Genomic DNA, 19,954 nt, shown 5'->3' with positions numbered 1-19,954 from the left:
TGCTGGGAGAGGGAGGCCAGGAGCACACAGCGACTTTAGCTGACACTCCAGTCCCCAACAGCTGGAGCTCATTAGCGTCTGATCAGGCCACCCTCAGTCTAAATGACCTCACAGCGGGTGCTGCTGGGGAGCGCCTGTGGGAGTGGGATGGGTGGCCTTGAAATGGCCCCAGCCTGTGCTGCTTTCCCTCCTCCTCCCATTTGGGTGACGTCTGTTCTGTCCACACCCCGATGCTCTCCTGAGGGCCCTGAAACCGGCCCAGCAGCCGCCCCTTCAGGCACATCCCTGTGCACTCCCAGCTGCTGGCTAGACACTACAGTGCACTTGACCTGCCGGCTCAGCCTGCCTTCCGCTAGCTGGGCTAGAACCAGTGCCCTTGTGCACTGTAGGCAGCTGTCCTGGCTGAGCCACGGGGGGCTGGGCTAAGCTCGGTTCAGCTGGATGTTCTTATGTGCCACCTACCCCAGTCCACTTACCGCGGCCCTAAAGCAGAGCAACTAGGTAAGAAGCCTCCTTCTGACTGGAGCTAGAGGCTCCCCCCAGCAAACACCCTCCCATCCGGGCTTTACCTGTGCCCAAACATTGTTTTCTCATCTTCCTGTTTTGTTAACCCTTTCCGCACTGGCTGCTCTGGAGCGGCCAGGCTCCATAGATGTCCCCATGACCTCCCTCTTGGTCCTGACCCATCTGCCCTAGGCCCTGCCCTCCAGATCACTCCCCCATTGGGGTGGGGTTTTCTCCCAGTGTGCTATCTCCTCCCAGTGACCCTCTGGAGCTGTGGGGCAGAGGGAGTCATGCCTGGGAAGCTGCTAGAGGGTCTGGTGACAGAGCGGCAGATTTGTGGCCTGCACTGTATGTTGGCAAACCAGGACACTTGAGCACTGCACAGGGCACAGGGCCACAGGGTGTGATTCTCGACCAGGGGTACACATACCCCTGGGGTTACGCAGAGGTCTTCCAAGGGGTACATCAACTCATCTACATACTTGCCTGGTTTTACAACAGGCTACATAAAAAACAGTAGCGAACTCAGTACAAACTAAAATTTCCTACAGACAATGATTTGTTTATACTGTTCTATATACAATATCAGCGGTTCTTGAACTGGGGGCAAATTCATTTTAATGCGGTCGCCAGGGCCAGTGTTAGACTTGCTGGGGCCCGCGGCAGAAAGCCAAAGTCCAAGTTTTTAAGTGAGGTGAAACTTGGGGTATGCAAGACAAATCAGGCTCCTGGAACCACTGCTCTAGAGTAGCTCACCTCCTGGAAATAACACCCTGGCTCCACCACAAACTGGACCAAATCCAGGGGTGAGCCTATCATTGGAGTCTCATAGACTCATAGACTTTAAGGTCAGAAGGGACCATTATGATCATCTAGTCTGACCTCCTGCACAACGCAGGCCACAGAATCTCACCCACCTACTCCTCTAACAAACCACTGACCTATGTCTGAGCTATTGAAGTCCTCAAATCGTGGTTTAAAGACCTCAAGGTGCAGAGAATCTTCCAGCAAGTGACCCGTGCCCCACGCTGCAGAGGAAGGCGAAAACTCCCCAGGGCCTCTGCCAATCTGCCGTGGAGGAAAATTCCTTCCCGACCCCAAATATGGCGATCAGCTAAACCATGAGCATGTGGGCAAGACTCACCAGCCAGCACCCAGGAAAGAATTCTCTGTAGTAACTCAGATCCCATCTAACATCCCATCACAGGCCACTGAGTCAGTGGTTTCCCTGCAGTCCGTGGGAGCTGGGCCAGCCTATGGAGGGAATGGCTCTGCTGAGCACAATGTTCATTCTAATTAACGCTCCCATGCTCAGCCGAACCCTGACAGTGACAGTCCCTTGGCTCCCTTGCAGGTGTAAGTGCAACGGCCATGCCAGCGCGTGTGCCCCCAATGAAGTGGGCCAGCTGGTTTGCCTCTGCCAGCACAACACCACCGGCGTGGACTGCGAGCAATGCCAGGCTTTCTACCAGGACCGACCGTGGGCGCGAGGAACTGCGGAGTCCGCCAACGAGTGTCTCTGTGAGTACCAGATCTTCGGGCCCTAGAGGCGCTCCCAGGAAGCTGACTGGCCCCACTCCTCACTCACCAGGCTGACTCTGCCATTCAGAAAATCATTTCTTCTCAGCGTCCAGGGAGCCCTGTCCCTGTAGGTTGCCAGTTCAAATCCAGCCCTGGTGGGCAGTGGCCAAAAGCTGCTAACGTCTGAGGCTGGGGGAAGTTAGCTCAGGGTCCTGGTTCTGACCCAGGGCAGTGGCATCTCCTGCACCCTGGCGCAGCAAGAGAACAGCTCCTTCCTCTTGCAGGACAGTTCCAGCCACTGTGGAAAGAGATGCCATTCTCTGAGGGCATACATATGTTTTGTGTTTTCCATCCCATTAAGACTATAAGCGTCATGGGGCAGGGGTCTGATCTCCTCTATGTAGCACTGCTCTGAGCCCCCAGGGGGTGCTCAACAGATAACAAGGTTGACTCAGAGGCAAGAGCGCTACTACAGTCAGAGACAAACACACGGACGATTGTCAGTGCATTTAGCATCTGGACACTGAAGGAGAAACCATGGGGAATCTAAGGACTAGCACAGCTGAGCGTGGCCTTTCACGGGAATTCCCCTACCGCACCCCAGAAGCAGGAAGGGGACTCTTGGGACAGGGCCTACCTTTGTTCTGTGCTTAGCCCTTAGCACAAAGGGCTCCTGACCCATGACGGGGCTCCTGGTGCTCCCAGATTATAAACAATACAGAATAATAATAATAATAGCAGTCCAGTGAGGTAACACATCATCCGTTCACTCCAGGAGACCTGGGCTGGAACCCAGCGGAGGTCCTGAGTGCCATGGGTTTGTCTCAGCTCAGTCCCGCCCCACCCCCAGTGGCAGTTCAGACCCAAGCCCCTCCATCTCCATGTCTGTTTTGACCCCTGTGATGTTCTCGCTCTTCCCCCCCTTGCCCCTCCGGCACAGCATGCAACTGCAGCGGCCGATCGGTCAAGTGCTTCTACGACCGGGAGCTGTACCGGAGCACGGGACACGGCGGCCACTGCCTGAAGTGCCAGGATAACACCGACGGGCCGCACTGTGAGCGCTGCCGGCAGAACTACTACCGGTGGGATGGGCAGACGGCCTGCCAGCCATGCAACTGCAACGCGGCGGGTACGTGGTGCACGGCAACACCGCTGGGGGGAGGAAACGGGGTGGCCCTGGCGCAGGTGATGCCACGTCCCGTCAGCTTGTCCAGCCTCCACCTGGCAAAGCCATGTTCCTGGCGCTGCGCTTGGCCTGTGTCTCCGGGCAGGTCTAGACTAGAGATTTACAGCAATGTTGGTTAGGGCTGGGACTCTCCCCCCCCCCCCCCCCCCACTGACACAGTTATGCTGGCAAAGGCCCTAGTGAAGATACAACAGAACTCATTTCGCTCGGGGAACCGGTATAAGCTGCACCTACAAAAGCACTTTTTTTTGCCCGTATAAGTGCGTCTGCACATGGACGCTATGCTGGTGTGGCAATCCCACCCAGCCAAACTTTTCTAGTGAGACTAGGAGCGAGAGGGCTGTGACAGAAATGTGGGCACAGTTAACTGTGGGAAGGGACAAAGCTGAAGCCTGAGTGATTGGGATAAGACCTCTTAAAAAAAACCCATAACCTTAAATGTTCAACCACGTCCCATCCCGGGGAACGTCTCTCCCACCCTCCCCCACCCCACGCCCTGCTCTCTCTGTCAGTTCCCCCACACACCCTATTTTTCTGTGACTTGCCCTCTTTGCCACCGATTGCAGCATGCTCTTCCCTCAGCCCATGACTCCCGGAGGTGCCCCCCTTCCCGAGCCACCTCCCCCAGGTCCCATAGCGCTGTGCTCGAGGCAGAGTCCTTGCTCCCCTTTGTGGGGGGGTGAGGGGAGTGGTCTCCCTCTCTCGCCAGCCCCTTGTTTCTCTCCCGCAACATGCTGTGGCTCAGCTCCCATCTCCCCGGCTGCAGGAGGGTCTTGCGCACACACACATACACACCCATTCTTGCACACACACATACACACCCATTCTTGCACACACACATACACACCCATTCTTTCCCAGGCTCTCTGTCTCTGTCACCTCCCGCTCCCTCACTGCTTCCTCTTGGTTTGGTTCCTCGCAGGCTCCCTGAGGCTCCAGTGCGACAACTCGGGGGCCTGCGACTGCAAGGCCAGCGTGACTGGCTGGAAGTGCGAGCGCTGCCGGGCCGGGTTCCACTCTCTGAACGAAGGAGGCTGCAGGTGAGAGAACTGGCTCCTGGAGCCAGGCTCCCCTGCACTTCGGGGGCGCTTGGCCTCTCTCCGCTTCCCACCCTGGAGCGCAGCCTCGAGCCTGACCGGATAGGGCCAAGGGCTGATGGACGGGTGAGTGGGGAGTTGGTTTCATGTTGTTGGTTTTTGCCTCTGCAGACCCTGTGCCTGCGACCCTGCCGGCAGCGTGGGGACCTGTGACCCCAACTCGGGGCGCTGCTCCTGCAAGGAGAAGGTGGAAGGCTACCTGTGCAACAGGTGAGTGAAGCACCATCTCAGTCCATGCTGGGGACTGGCTTAGGGCGGGGCAGGGCTGGAAAAAGCACACCCCCTCCCTTTCAGGTGTCAGGGCGCCCAGCGTGAGCTCAGCCACTGCTGGGTCAGTCTCTCCTTCCGGGGTGGGCATGAGAGAGGGAGCACCCCTCCCTCCGCCCCCACTAGAGCAATGGGATGTGGGGTGGAGACTGGAGGAGCTGCAAGCTCGCTACTCCCTACTTTGCCTCCTGCTGGGAGAAGATAGGACCGCAGCAGCCACCAGTTCCCTACAGCCAGCACTCCGACCCCACTCCCTACAGTGCCTCCTGCTGGGAGGAGCTGGGAGTGCAGTGGTTAATTCCCCTGAGCCAGCACCCCTGTCCCATTCTTGGCAGTCCTCCTGCCTCTGTTCTGCTCCCTGCGGGGAGAGGCTGGGAATGCAGTATTTGAGGTGTGTTTTCTCTCCAGCGACTCCTGCTGGGAGAGGTTGGGATTTGAAGTCCCTTTCTTCTCCCTCCTTCCCTCCCTACTGCCTGTGCCCACACCCGTTGCTCCTCAACTGCATCATGTTGGGAGCAGACAGGAGTGGAGTAGCTATGAGTTCCCCCACTGCAAGCGTCCATGCCTGCCCCATCCCCTATTCAGCACTACTGCTGTGTTTTGTCTCCCTGCGTCCAGATGCCAACCTGGCTCCTTCAATCTGCAGCCCCACAACCCTGCAGGCTGCACCAGCTGCTTCTGCTATGGCCACTCGACTGTGTGCACTGCAGCCGCCCAGTACGAGGTGCACCATGTCCGCTCTGACTTCAGCCAAGGTACCAGACCCAGCGCCAGTGCCGGTGCCTGCTTATGGGAAAGAGGAGGCAGGGATGGAGGAGGGAGACTCTGGGATGGAGGCTGGCAAGTCACTGAGCACTGCACTGAGTCTGGGTCTGAACGTCCTGGTTTGGGCCTGACTCTGGCTTAGATTGGGGGGGGGGGGCGGTCCTCTGGCCTCCCCTCACTCTGCAAATAAATCACTGATACCAGCCGAGTTTAAATTTGCCACCATAAACTCCCCCTGCAAGTTCAACTGGACCCAGTATTCCCCTTCACTTCCCGCCCAGAACTGCTGCATGGCCATTACATAACTACCACCTTCATCCCCAGAGTAGCTCATGGAAGTGGTGGATGCCCTGACCCCTAGATACCAGTATATAGTCTGTAAGTTGCTATGAGCTGTAAAGTAACCGATAAATGGCAGATGTTGCTACTGAAAGCTGTAACCATCCTGCAGTGGCCAGGGGCTGGGGTTGCTTTGAAAGGTTTGAATGGCCTTTCCCCCCCCCAAAAAAACGTGGAGCAGAGTCAGTTGGCTTGGGGGGGGGGGTGGATGAACATATGGGAGGAGGTTTCCCCTGGCTCCCTCTGGAGTCTCTGCCTAGTAAGGGGTGAACAGCTGGCTCAAGGGTTCTGCTCACACTCAGGGCCGGTGGAAGGATGTTTCGCGCCCTAGGCGAAACTTCCACCTTGCGCCCCACCCCGTCCCCGAGCCCCTGCCCTGAGGCACACACACACCCCCCCGCGGCAGCTCCCCCCCTCCGCCCTGAGGCGCCCCCCCCCTGCAGCAGCTCCCCCCCTCCACCCTGAGGCGCCCCCCTCTGCGGCAGCTCCCCACCCCCCACCCTGAGGCACCCCCCCCGCCCCAGCTCACCTCTGCCCCCCCTCGTCCCCAAGCCCCCGCCCTGAGGTGCCCCCGCCCCGCGGCAGCTCCCCCCCTCCACCCTGAAGCGCCGCTCCCCCCCCTCCGCCCTGAGGCGCCCCCCCCTGCAGCAGCTCCCCCCTCCGAAGCACCCCCCTCCCCGCCCCAGCTCACCCCTGCCCTGCCTCCTCCCCGAGCACCCCGTGGCTGCTTCACTTCTCCCGCCTCCCAGGCTTGTGGCGCCAATCAGCTTAGGCGCCGCAAGCCTGGGAGGCAGGAGAAGTGAAGCAGCCACGGCGTGCTCGGGGAGGAGGCGGGGCAGGGGTGAGCTGGGGCGGGGAGTTCCTCTGCGTGCTGCCCTCCCCCCTTTGCTGCAGGCGGCCCTCCCTGCGCTTCACTGCCCCAGCTCCCTCCGCCTAAATGCCGGCGGCGACCGGGGCGGCCGAAGATCCGGCCGCCGCGGTCGCTGCCGAAGAAAATGGCGCCCCCCAAATCCTAGTGCCCGCGGTCGCCTAAATGGTTGCACCGGCCCTGCTCACACTTGAAACTTCTACGTCGTCTTCCTCCTCCTAGGCTGACAGTCCTGATATTTGGGGTTTTTCTTATATAGATGCTTATACCCCCCACCCCCATCCCGATTTTTCACACTTGCAATCTGATCACCCTACCTCCTCCTCCCAGCCTTGGCCTAGCCATTGTGCATAGCGTGGGTTATTCCCACTGGGGAAAGGCCTCTGCATGACCCTAGCTTTGATGGAGGGAAGGTACTGCTCAGGCCATGAAAACAGGACTTTATCTCCACTGGGCCTGCAGCCAGAGATATGTCTTACAAGGCTGAATCCCATCTCTTTGCTGCATATGTGAGGAAATTCTGCCCTCTGCTGAGCATCACAAGAAACGTACATAATACAACCATTGAGCATCACCCTGGGGGTGGGCTTCCTGCCCCAGTGCAGAAAAATTCCCCCCATGTGGGTAGCTCAGCTATCGGGCCCATGAATATAACCTGACCTGTGCACGGCTGCCCATAAATCCGATGGTATGGAACTACATCCGATGAAAGCTCATCCTGATTGTATTAAAAATATGTTACCAATTGTCACATCCCTGTAATGTGTTCCATAAATTTGAAATAGAGCCAGGCTTTATACCATGTGTTTTTCTGTGGTAGGAAATCTAGCCAATTTTGCGTTGCTCGTTTAGGGCCAGATTTTCAAGGGCTCAGCTCCCAATTAGCCAGTCGTGCACCAGCTCTTTTCCCTTCAGAAGTGGATGATTCTTAGTGCTCTAAAATCTGTGTGCTGTCTCAGATTGTCTTGAAACTTGCTGTGCCTCCTGGGGCTGCAGGGTGGTATTAATGGGCCAGTTTGGGGGTCATTTGGGCAAGACATTCCTGAGATGCAGCCCCCCCTAAAAACCTAAATAAGGGCTACATTTCCAAATGCGCTATTGTTGTGATGCTTATGCCCAGATCAAATAGCTAACTATTCTGCAGGGGATACTCCCTGTATGCTCCATGTTATATTTCCCATCATGCCTCACTGCATGCTCTGACTGTGTGCATTTGTTGCCAAGGGCCTGAGGGCTGGAGAGCTGAAGCTCCAGGTGGCAAGGAAGGACGGCTGCGTTGGGCCAATGGGGAGATCTACCTAGAGCAAGACGGAGAGGAACCAGTCGATTTCATAGCACCAGGTACTGCTGTATATGGAAATACCCAGCTGAACTACTACGTTGTAACTGTGGTTGCTGTGTGGCTGCAATAAAACCTCCACTGTGTGTTGTTTAAAATCCATAGTTAAAACAACGTACCAGCTGCCATGTTCCACCCCAGAGGTGGCTGTATTTCAGTGGTGGATGAAGTGATTCCCTTGTATGCAAGGGAGGCCGTGGGTCCTAGTGGCTAGGATGCTGGATGCAGAAGACATTGGTTCAGTTCCCAGACCTGTCACTGGTTTGCTGGGTGACCTTGGGCAACTCAATTCCCCCCGCTCTGTGCCTCAGTTTCCCCATCTGTAATGATACTGGCCTCCGTTATAAAGGACATTGATATCTACTGAGAAAAGGTGCTACCTAAGAGCTAGGTGTTAATATTACTATAATTTGTGAAGAGCTTTGGGTCCCCTTGCCGTGACAGGTGCTATATAAATACATGATGCCGTTAGTATTGTTACAAGGCTAAGGGGGAATTGAGCCCTCAGCGTCCATTAAAGCCAGTCTCACGCTCACATTCCCCCTTGTTAGGAAGCATGTTGGCGTTGACAGAGTGTTAATCTCAGTGCAGATTAGAACAGCAGTGGAAACCCAGAACTATGTGTGAAGTGAGCCAAGATCCTTTGTACGCGCCAGGCCTGCGTCTGGGCCGGTTGGTTCTGCCATTGAAATCCATGGGAGCAGGACTGGACCCAGAGGCTGGGGGGTGGGTCTCATGGACTCTCCTCTCTTCCTTTCACCTCCCAGAGAAGTTTCTGCGTGACCAGCGTCTCAGCTACGGGCAGCTCCTCTCCCTGCTCCTCCGAGTGGAAGGGAATGGGAGCAGATCCTCTCCATTTCCCGTCCGGCTGGTCTTAGAGGGAGACAGCATTGCGGTGTCTGTGAGCTACGTCACCCCAGCAGGCAGTGAAAGCCAGCCCCACCATGGAGAGCACAAGGTCACCTTCAGGTACAAGCTGGCTGACCTCACTTCCTGGCAGACACGCGTCTCCCTCACTAAAATCACCACCTCAGCTGGCCCCTCTGTTGGCTGAATCCCGCAGGGAGGCCAACGATTGAGTGGGCCATGGAGACTGAATTCCCCTCTCATCTCTACGTGGCCTCTCCGGGCAGGTTTGAGACCCACTGGCAGGGCACCGTGGGGAGAGTTTGTACCAATGCTCCATGGGCTGGACCTGTTCTGTCAGGACAGCACCTTTCAGCCGTGCTAATCCCCATGGCCTGGTTCTGATCTCAGTGCAAATCAGGACTGACTCTGCTGAGGTCAGTGCAGTTACCTCAGTGTTAAACCGTCATGAGCCATATCAGAATCGGACCCACTGAGTCGACTCTGCCCGTTACCCAGAGTGCCCGGCTCCATGGCCTGGGAACGCACAAACAGAGCAGGGTTTCCTCCTGCAAACTTGCCAGGGTTGTCTGTGCCCCCTCGAGTGACTTCCCAACATTCACCTGCCTTGTTGCTGCCCTTCCCGTGCCTGCTGCCCCCCCTCAGGTTGAGATGGCCCCGGTTTGCTTTAGCCTGTATGTGTGGGCAGCTCTTATAAGGAGCGAGGCTGCACCCTTCCCTTCTGGGCTGATTTCTAACAGGCTCCACGAGGCGGAGGAGGAGATGCAGCCCTCGCTGTCATCCTTCAACGTCCAGCGTCTGCTCTCTAATCTGACTGCCCTCAGGATCCAGGCTGGCAGCAGCGACACACCTTGTAAGTGATCTCCTGACGGCACCAGAGCCACTGCCTCGGGCTGGGGGCTTCCTCCTGCTAAGAACACAAGAGAGCTCTGGGGCTGGGCACTGGACCAGGTAGCCCTGTAGTGCAACAGGGAGGTCAAGGGGAGGGAAGAAGATTTAGCTTGTAAGCTCTCCAGGGCGGGGGCTGTGTGTGTACAGCGCCTGGCACAATGGGGCCCTGATCCAGATTGGGGCCTGTGGGCACTATTGCAATATAAATGATTAATAATCATGGTCACCAGGTGGAGGCTGCACTGAGTTCCTCTTCGACCGTTCTGAATGGTGCTGGCTGGGGGTTTTTTGGCCAAGGTCTTGAGGTTCAGAGATCTGCCCCACTCCACCTGTGCCCTGGAGTCTGAGGATGGAGTCTCCCTCTGAGTTGCGGGAGGCAGGTGGCACCATGGGAATCTGTTCCCTGATCCCATGGGCTGTGATCTGACACTAAGCAGGGTTGGGCTAGGGGGTTACTTGGATGGGAGACCTTCCCGAGACACCTCGTGGTCTCAGGGATTCAATAAGCAGCGTCCCTCTCTCTGAATCAGGGTGGTCTGATGCTAGGGGCATAGTGCGGCTGGAGTTACTGTTTCTGTGTATGAGACATAAAGCAGAGTCCTGCTGCTTATAGTCTCTACAGCTCGTGGTCAGCCTGGATGATGGAATGGGCTCTTCTGACGATCCCGTAGCAGTCAGCGTCATGGCCCCATTCAAACTGGAATAGTTACGTTCTGCCTCCCAAAATTCCCTCCGCAGGTTCAGACTCAACATGGCATTTTCGCTTTCTGTCCTAAACTCTTGGGCAGCATTGCCGTGAGCTGTTAAGCAACAGCCGTGTTCCACCTCTCCGGTGGCTGCATTTCAGTGGTGGGTGCCCCGATCTCTCTCGATTTTACTTACTGCGGTGGTGTTAGAAGGCTTAGTTAGTAAGGGCAAGATTTTCCAAAGTGCCTTGTGATTTGCAATCCCTCGGTTGTTGGGCTGCCACGCTTGAGATGTCTTCAAGAGACCTGGTTTTCAGAGGACAGGGGCTCAGCACTTTCTGAAACACGGGCTTGCCTAAGATGGCTCAGATCAGGCACCCAGAGTCACTAGTCATGTGTGAAAATCTCGCCCTGAGAGTATTTTGTAAAATGCTTTGAGATCCTTACATGGAAGGCACTAGAGCTGGGCACAGTGCTTTGGACAGCCCATCCTGGAAGGGATGCTAGAGAGACTGGATTGTTGGGTCCATTGTCTCGGCACGGGTTATATTCGCCCATCGTAACTTCTGGTTGTCCCTTCCACAGGTAGAGTCTCCCTGAGTGAGGTCCAGCTCACCTCTGCTCGCCCAGGTCATTCCCTGCCTGCTCAGTGGGTGGAGGAGTGCATCTGCCCGCAGGGGTACACCGGGCAGTTCTGCGAATCCTGCGCTCCGGGCTACAAGAGAGAGATTCCATTGGGCGGGCCCTTCACCAGCTGCATCCCCTGTACTTGTAACCAGCACGGCAGCTGTGACCCCGACACAGGTTTGGATCCCCTGCTCTCTGTTAGTGATTTCCTTTTACCATCACACGATCTCTCACCTTCCTTTTCTAGAGACCTTCATGGCATCCGTTCATTTCACAGCCTCCATTTATCCATATAATTACTGTGCAGTTACGCTGTAAATAGATAATAAATCTGCATAATTCCCAAAGAAGGTTGGGAATTACACTTGAAGTTACAGTACCCAGCATCTCAGGTTATTGCCATGTAAATTACAGGGGGTGGTTTCATAACACTGTCATTTCAGAGACAAAAATAACTGCCTCTCGGTAATACTAATAATGCATCTACCACCACAGATGTGCGTGGCATTTTAAGAATGTAAGGGGAGAGGGAAGGAAGAGCAGAGGTGTCGGTGGAAATGTTACTGGGGCCTGGATGGGGAGTTTGAATGTACTGCATGAAGAGGCAGGAGGCCAATGGAAGGATTGAAGGAGGGAGGGTGAGGTGGGCAGAACTTGAGGAGATGAAGATGACCTTAGCAGGGTGTTGGGGGCAGACTGGAGTGGCAGAAGTAAGAGGTAAGGAGGCGAGGCAGGAGAAGGCTATGGCAGTTGAGTTGCAAGTTGATCAGCACATGGACAAAGGATTTATCAGTGAGAAGATGGATATTGAAGAGGAAGAAGCAATAGGCTTTAGTGAGGGAGACAGGGTAAGTGAGGAGAAGAAGCTATCTGGAGGTGGAACATAGGCTGCATGTACCATGATCAACAGTTGCAATGTAACTACATTATTACAGGGTTTCATACACAAAATGCTCTACCAGTAACCAGTGACATTTTCACACCCATTGTTAGGTCCAGCGTTCCCTCTAATTTTTCTATCCATGTGCGGAATGAATTTTGTTATATGCACCATTTCGAGGTAATGTGCGGATATGCACCACCAGTAGAAACCAAAAACCCAGACATAATCTATATTTTTAAAAAGTTACTCTAGGGATAATTACTCCAGCCAGGACAGGTTAGGCATTTGAGAACTCACTATTCAAAGAATTCAATTTAAGTGTAAGAGAGAAATAAAAATTATGAAATGCACAGACCAGTCAAAAAACTAAAATAACAGACTTTGAAAGAAGTATCCAGAAGTAACAACAACAACAATACAAGTATGTGTGTGTGTGTGTGTGTGTGTGTGTGTGTGTGAGAGAGAGAGAGAGAGAGACAGACCCTCACTTTAAGTAGATCAGCAAGTTCAGACACTGTAGGAGCTGCCAGCAAGCTCCCTCCCTCCTGAGCCCTGTCTTGCGCCCCCCCCCCCTCCGCTCTGTGGAGATGGAGAACAGGGACGGGGCAAGGAGGACACCCTGACATCAGCACCCTTTTCCCCTCCCCCCACTTTGCACAGCAAGCAGGAGGCTCCCGGGAGCAGCTCCAAGGCAGAGGGCAGGAGCAGCACAAGGCACTGGGCGGAGGGACACCTGAACTGTGCGGCACTTGATAGCCTGCTGGGCAGCCAGGGCCGGCTCTACTGTTTTTGCCACCTCAAGCAGCGCGCCGAATTGCTGCCGTCTGCCGTTAGGGCGGCACGCACGTTTCCGCGGTGACGGCAATTCGGCGGCAGCTTCTATCTTCAGCCGGAAAACAGAAGCCACCGAATTGCCGCCGCAGGCAGCTGAACATAGAAGCTGCCGCCGAATTGCCGCCGCCGCTGAAACGTGTGTGCCGCCCTAATGGCACATGGACTGCCCCCGCTGTCTGCGGCGGCAATTCGGCGCGCTGCTTGGGGTGGCAAAAACACACAGACTGCCGCCCCTTGCAGATTGCCGCCCCAAGCACCTGCTTGGAATGCTGGTGCCTGGAGCCGGCCCTGTGGGCAGCCACCCAGCCACGCAGCTTACAGGGAACTTAGGTTAGGTCTTGTAGTCTCTGTAGGCTACAGCTACTAGAGGGAGACATGTTCGTATGTAACCCACATTAGGAGAGTGTGCGGGGATGGGGTTGTCTCCCTCTAGTGGCTGGTCCATATAAAAGATTGCTGTAGCAGCCAGGGAGGAGACCTAGTCCTTTAGCTCAAGTGGGAGAGACTCTTACCTTCAGCTCTGTGGGTTTAAGGGTTCAAACCCCACTGTGCACCGAAGTAGGGTGGGTTATGTGTGGTCTGTCCCAGGCAGTAGTGTTTCTCCACTAGAGGAGCATGAGATCACAGGCACCTGAACAGGTCTGATACTACATGTCCTGAGGTTCTGGGCTAGGGGAGAAAGCAAGCAGATACACATGGAGTAGTACTACATAGGGATAACCAAAACCAGATCTGTAAAGGCTGCCAACTTCAAATGAATTGCAAATGGCAGAGATTCCCTGCTGTGAGCTGCTTCTCCAGAGAAAGCATCTGGGTTTCTCTATCAGTGGGGAAAATCTGCTGGCTCACTGCTGCTTCACACGAGCACCCCGGTATCCAGACCAAAGTTCAGCGGGGGTGGCTGCATCTGCTGTCTGGAGATTCCTCCCGCTGTTCCCATTGGACACAGCTTCGTTCTTCACTGCCTGCCCTGTGCTCCGTTGACTCAGCTGCCACGTTCAGCCCCAGCCTGTGCCGCAGTAGAGGGATCACAGTATGCGCTCTGCACAGCACGCAGACGTGGAAGGAGCTGCAGTGACACTCCCGTGCTGTCCTGATTCACACTGAGTAGTATTTTGCTCATCAAGTTGTCTCATTCACTGCAGTGCGGCTGCTTTACTCAGGGAGTAAGGCAGAATCGGGCCCATCTGATTGTATGAAATAATATAACATCAATCCATGGCCACCTGTGACCTCGCAGCTGTCAGTGTGTAACATCGTGAATGTCATGGTGCTTTGTGGTGACAGCAAGGACAGCACCCAGGTCCCAAAAGCACAGACCATGAGCTAAAGTGGTATTAGCAGTATAGGGCCTGTGACACACAGCTGAGCCGTCCTGAGCATGTATAATTAGACAGGCAGGGTACATGATGTACTCCCCTGGTCAGGTACAGCTCAGACATGGGCACCTGGCATATCTGCTACCCAATAACATACTGTCCATGGCAGACAGAGCTCAGTCTGTCCATGAGTCCCGTTCTAGACATTCCCTGGCTAACGCCGTGGCAGGCCCTGTGGAGCCCAGTTCAACGTAGTTCCCTCAAAGGGACTTGGAAACGAGATGATTTACTTGTCACTTAACTGAAGAAACCCAGGACCCAATGTCAGCGCTAATAGGACCCCCCTCCACCCCCGCGTCTTGCTGGTGGTCTGGCCCTGGCATTGTAACATCTGTGTTGCATGAGTGAGGAATTGTTTATGGCTGGGACAGAGAGTACTTTAAAGAGCAGTTTTTAACATGCTCCTCTGCCCTGCCAGACGGAAACATTACAATGTTCTGCAGCTTCTCTCCCTCTTTTGTTGTGGAGTGCGGTGTCTGGATGTCTCCAGTTTAATATGATTCCCGGGTGCAATTCCACGCCTTTGATCTTTCGGCCTTCATTCTGCCAATCAAGCTGCCCATTCGTCATACAGGCATCCCTTCATTCATTTCCCACCCTTCTCTCTCCCTCCCCCTTTCTCTTTCAGTTCCTTCTCTCCCCATCCTGTCCGACTCATTTGACAGCTTCGCCCGCTGCGATCCAAACTGCCCCATGTGTGCTCTTCCCAGGGAGCTCTGAGTCCTCAGGCCCCCTCAGTGCGCCCACTTCCCCCCCTTGTCATGTGTCCCCCATGTGTTAAGCTGACTCCGTGCCCCTGGGAAATTTCCCACAAACCTTTCCCCCAGGCTAGCTTGCCTAGTCCGATCTGATCTTGCCAACTGCATGAAGAAATCATCACGGGACTCGCTGTGCTCTCTCGCTCCAGTCAGTTGGACTGATTGCTGGAGGCAGAGGGGCTCCAGCCAAAGGGAGAGGGATTCAGAGTTTCCCCATGTCCCCTTACACTCATCCGCTGGGCTCCAGACCGGTTGCTTGTGTGTTGCATGACGCAGACGGTGTACGTGTTTGGACACATCTTGTGCCATCTTGCAGAAACACGTTGTCAATGATTTCAGACTCGGACAGATTTTTAATATTGAGAATTCACTGGGCGTCTAGCCCGACGGTTGAGTGCTCCGGCTCGCCCAGGGAGAGCTGGGCTGGCATGTCGCTTTCAAATTCTGCTGGTGTTACTCAGTCCTTATTCCATGCAAGCCAATTGGCATTTCTTGCCTGAGCAAGGACTGCGGGATTTGGCCCATAAATTGTAGAAAGGGACACACACAAGCACACCCCTATTGTTGTGGGGAGCTGATTCAATCGAATCCAAACCCAGAGGCGACTGAAATTTTGCAGCAGGCCACATGTCTCCAAAGGGCCCGGTGAAAACCCTGGGTCCAGATGCTGGGGAGGTTGGAATTTGGCTCAGACACGTTCTAACTAGCAATTCCGCCAACCCGGGGCTGAGGCCTGACTCTGCTCTCCCGCGGGTGTAACTCTATTGACTTCGCTGGGGTTCCGCCTGATTCGTCTCTGCTGCGGCTCCATTGACGTCTAGGGATTTGTGCCAGGGATGGATTTGTCCCTCTGTGTCTGGATGGTGACACCAGGAATAAATCCAGTGTGGAACCTGGAGCATGTGTCGAAAGGGATCCCCGAATGTAAAGGTTTGCAACTGTAGCTTAGCTGTTGCCCCTAGGGATGACTGGAGGGACAGTCGGGTGAGCAGGAATGGGCCGTGGGTTGTGCACCCAGGGAGCCAAGTCATTGCAAGGATACAGGGGGCAAGGCGAGGAACACTCTGGAATGCTACAGAAGTTTGGCTAGGCAGTGAGCATGCAGTGGAGGGATGGGCAGATGGGGCGGGCTGGCCGAGAGGCTGGTACATTGAGCTTCGCCTGGGGGTTTTCACCTTTTAGGATGTGAGATGAATCTTTCGCTGAGGGTGGCTCAGCAAGCGGAAGGCAGAGGCACCCACCCGTGACTGGCATGGGAAGCAGGTGCTGTGGCAAGCCCTGGGCTTGAGCAGAGGCAATGCCATGCCCACTATCAAACTGGTGTGCAGCCTGGATGGCCAGAGAGTGGGCACTAGGGTGGGATATTGGTGAGGAAGGGATGGACGGAGGTATGTCTACGCTGCAATTAGACACCTGCGGTGGCCTGTGCCAGCTGATTCGGCCTTGCAGGGTTCAGGCTAAGGGGCCGTGCAATTGTGGGGTAGACATTTGGGCTTGGGCTGGAGCCTGAGCTCTGGGGGGCCCTCCCACCTCACAGGGTCCTAGAATCTGGGCCCCAGCCCAAGCCCCAATATCTACAGTGCAATGAAACAGCCCCTTAGCCCGAATCAGCAGCACCGGCCAGCTGCGGGTTTTGAAATCTAGTGTAGACACACCTTGAGGGACCTCGCCCGTCCCAACTAAAGCAGCTTGTGGAGAGGCCAGGGCAGGATGCACAGTCTATACGCTGCAGAAGGGAGGGAAATGCTTCTGGGTTTTTCTAGGACCAGGGGATCCAGCTCAGCCCATGCAATGGGTGATCATAGAATATCAGGGTTGGAAGGGACATCAGGAGGTCATTTAGTCCAACTCCCTGCTCAAAGCAGGACCAATCCCCAGACAGATTTTTACCCCAGTTCCCTAAATGGCCCCCTCAAGGATTGAACTCACAACCCTGGGTTTAGCAGGCCAATGCTCAAACCACCGAGCTATCCCTCCCTACATGTCTGACTCCACCCCAGTGCTACCCCCTGCTGTCCTCAGTGGGGTCACACTGGGGTAGCTACGAGCAGACCTTGTCCCAGGAGCATGAGGGGGTGATCCCTGGCCCAGGCAGGGGCCCGGGGTTTCTTGCATCCTGGCTTCGGGCTCTCTAGCCTGGGGTGGGTGGTCTTTCTGCTCTGTCCCCTGCAGGGCGCTGCCAGTGCCTCCATCACACCGAGGGCCCGTCCTGCGAGCGCTGCACCATTGGCTTTCATGGCAACCCCTTCGTGGGGCGCTTTGACGACTGCCAGCCATGCCCGTGCCCCGGCCAGTCGCCTTGCACGGCGATCCCGGAGAGCGGGGAGCTGGTGTGCACCCACTGCCCCCAGGGGCAGAGAGGTAAGGTGCTGCGATGGGGGTGGGGAGCGGTTCTGGATGGGGAGGGGATGGCTGGGTTCGCTGGCAGACAGACTCCCCACACACTGTGTCTCCCCCATCGCTTGCCCTCTCCAGGAAGACGCTGTGAGCTCTGTGACGATGGGTTTTTCGGGGACCCCTTGGGGAGGAACGGCCTGGCCCACCCTTGCAGCCCCTGCCAGTGCAACGGTAACGTGGACCCCAATGCCGTGGGCAACTGTGACCCTGTCTCCGGCCAGTGCCTGAGGTGCCTGTACAACACGTCAGGAGAGCACTGTGAAAAGTGCAGGGAGGGCTTCTACGGGAGCGCGCTGGCTCGGAGCCCCGCCAGGAAGTGTGCCCGTGAGTACAGATCCCCTTGCTCACCCCTGCCCCTCCAGGGCTTCCCCTTCCCCGGACACGGCCTTCTGCTTGTCAGAGCCTACTTCATGGTGCGTGGGGCCCTAGTCACCCCTGGTGTAAGCGGGCGCCGCTGCTGTAGAGGGGAAAGGAATCTGCACTCCATCAACTGCAGGGCTGGATTTGGCCAATGGTAGTGCCAGGGGAAACCAGTAAAGAGTGGAGGGAGTGTGGGCTGGGGGGATGGGCAGTGCTGTTGAGGGGTTAGAGCGGGGGGGGGGGCTGAGTTAATGGAATTGCATCCCTGTGTGACCAGACCGGCCTTGGGCTCTATAGTTATAGCGCTTTGCCCCTCTGCAGTGCTGGCTGGCCCGGCTTCCCGAAGAGATGGGCAAGCAGTAGTGTGTGAAGCCTTCTGCCCCCTCTAGAGTTCCTTGGTTTTCTAGTTGGGGAAACTGAGGTACAGAGGGGTGAAGGGACTTGTCCAAAAGTCATGTAGCAAGTCAGTGGCAGAGCTGGGGATAGAACCCAGGTGTCCTGATTCCCAGTCCCTGGCTCAAGTCTGCCTGCTCCAGATTAATAGCCAGTGTTTTCTGCCCCTAGCCTGTGAGTGTAACCCTGTCGGTTCAGCCCAGGGGCTGGAGGCCTGTGATCCCCTCACTGGCCAGTGCACCTGCCTCCCTCATGTGACCGGGCGAGACTGCAGCCGCTGCCAGCCGGGATATTATGACCTGCAGCCAGGGACTGGATGCAAGAGGTAGGTGGGATGGGGGCCTTGTAAGCCCACTGGAGAAGATGGTATCTGAGTATCACTGCCTTGGACCATAGGGGACACCCCCCCCCCGCCCAGGAGAGGGCCCCAGTGCCAGAACCCCCGTAATTCTAGAGCCGCAGCATGAGGCAGCCTGCTTCCTGTGGGGCAGGTCCGGCAAAGCCCCCCTACGTGTCAACGTACCCAGCCTTCAGCCTCACGTCACCTAGTCGCTGCGTGGGTAGCTCTGGTCTTGAACCAAAGCTGCCCCCACCCTCCGGCCCTGCACGCGTCAGCCGGGACTCGCTCTCTGCTAGGGCGGCTGGGGACACCCCAAGGACCCAGGTGTTAACACCATGCTGGGCACGCGCCGGAGCTGACCTTGTCCCTGTTCCCATCCGGCTGGGCCCTTGGGGGTGGCTGGGCCGAAGGTTTGTCTGCCCTCACCACCTTCCTTTGCCTTTGTCCCAGCTGTGAGTGCCACCCGGTGGGATCCCAGGACAGCCAGTGCCACCCGCTCACGGGGCAGTGCCCCTGCCAGCCCGGTGTAGAAGGACAGTCGTGTGATCTATGCCAGCCTGGCTTCTTTGGGTTCTCAGTCAAGGGCTGCCGAGGTAACAGCAACGAGGAGTAGCTTCTCAAGTGAGGAAGTGCTGATCATTCCCTCTCCTCACAGCACTCCTGGCCCACTAACTGAATAGTTCAGTCCCCTCCTGCCTGAACCTGTCTAACACGAAGGGGGCAATGGGGTCTCCCAGTCGGGGCAGGGACCTGGAAGATTAAGCTCCTGGGTTCTCTTCCCAGACCCATCCTGGGCTTGCAGTGTGACTCTCGGCAAGTCCCGCACCTCCTGGTGCCCCCGTGACCCTCGCTGCACAATGGAGGTAAGATTCTGGCCTGCTTCTCCTGGCAGTCCGGGGCTCGTGTCTGAAGCCCTTGGCGAGGCTGGGAGAAGAGGCACTAGAGAAGGGCAGTCAGCCGTGCGTTCTCCTCCGTGGGCCAGGCTCTGATTTCGATTGCACTGGTGCAGATCTGGAGTGACTGCTCTGGATTCAGTGGTGCTACTCTTCCCATTGGCATCATTCTGGAGAGCAGGGTCTCTGCCTTAGCCGCTGGGCTTACTGGTCATGGCTCCGGTCCATGGACTGACTTGGACGCTGGCAGGGACGCAGCGCCCCGCCTCTACCTTGGGTCGCCTACACCTGGGGTCTGGCTTGTGCCTGCTGCTGTCCCCTGACCCTGCTGTCCCTTGTGTGCAGCCTGCAACTGCTCCCCGCTGGGCGCCGTCACCCCACAGTGCCACGAGAACAGCACGTGCGTCTGCAGGAGGGGCTTTGTGGGCTACAAGTGCGATCGGTGCGAGGTGAACTACTTCTACGCCCCGGAGCGGTCTCTGTGCCAGGAGTGTCCTATCTGCTACGGCCTGGTGAAGGACGAGGTACGGCACCCGCCCTCCCTCCTGCCACGCCCCCTGCCAAGGGGATTGCAGAGTCAGGAGCCACCCCCTCCTCGCAGGCTTCCTCCAGGGCCAGAGCTTCGGTCCCCCTGCCTGTCCAGGCCCTTTAGCAGCACCCCAGGCACCCCGCTCTCCTCAGGGATCAGTCCAGGGTGTCTGGATGGAATGCTGTGGCCTGTGATATGCAGCAGGTCAGACTAGAAGGGACCCTCCTGGCT

At 56.4% G+C, this 19,954-nt stretch overlaps 1 protein-coding gene across 1 annotated transcript in view; it reads left to right on the top strand.

Annotated features, from left to right (window-relative positions):
- LAMC3 (laminin subunit gamma 3) overlaps positions 1 to 19,954 on the top strand; it is a 45,339-nt gene that overhangs the window by 14,903 nt on the left and 10,482 nt on the right. The window contains exons 4-17 of the mRNA XM_065418858.1: positions 1,859 to 2,025; positions 2,966 to 3,154; positions 4,134 to 4,251; positions 4,420 to 4,518; positions 5,194 to 5,330; positions 7,772 to 7,888; positions 8,654 to 8,855; positions 9,494 to 9,606; positions 10,916 to 11,134; positions 16,984 to 17,172; positions 17,287 to 17,532; positions 18,133 to 18,286; positions 18,752 to 18,894; positions 19,540 to 19,718. Of these exons, the coding sequence (XP_065274930.1) occupies positions 1,859 to 2,025; positions 2,966 to 3,154; positions 4,134 to 4,251; positions 4,420 to 4,518; positions 5,194 to 5,330; positions 7,772 to 7,888; positions 8,654 to 8,855; positions 9,494 to 9,606; positions 10,916 to 11,134; positions 16,984 to 17,172; positions 17,287 to 17,532; positions 18,133 to 18,286; positions 18,752 to 18,894; positions 19,540 to 19,718 (2,272 nt within the window). The remainder of the gene's footprint in view (positions 1 to 1,858; positions 2,026 to 2,965; positions 3,155 to 4,133; positions 4,252 to 4,419; positions 4,519 to 5,193; positions 5,331 to 7,771; positions 7,889 to 8,653; positions 8,856 to 9,493; positions 9,607 to 10,915; positions 11,135 to 16,983; positions 17,173 to 17,286; positions 17,533 to 18,132; positions 18,287 to 18,751; positions 18,895 to 19,539; positions 19,719 to 19,954) is intronic.

Source organism: Emys orbicularis, chromosome 18, assembly GCF_028017835.1.
Source record: "Emys orbicularis isolate rEmyOrb1 chromosome 18, rEmyOrb1.hap1, whole genome shotgun sequence".
Classification (NCBI taxonomy): Eukaryota; Metazoa; Chordata; order Testudines; family Emydidae; genus Emys; species Emys orbicularis.
Note: the sequence above shows the minus strand (reverse complement) of the source record. Positions and strands in the feature narration are given on the sequence as shown.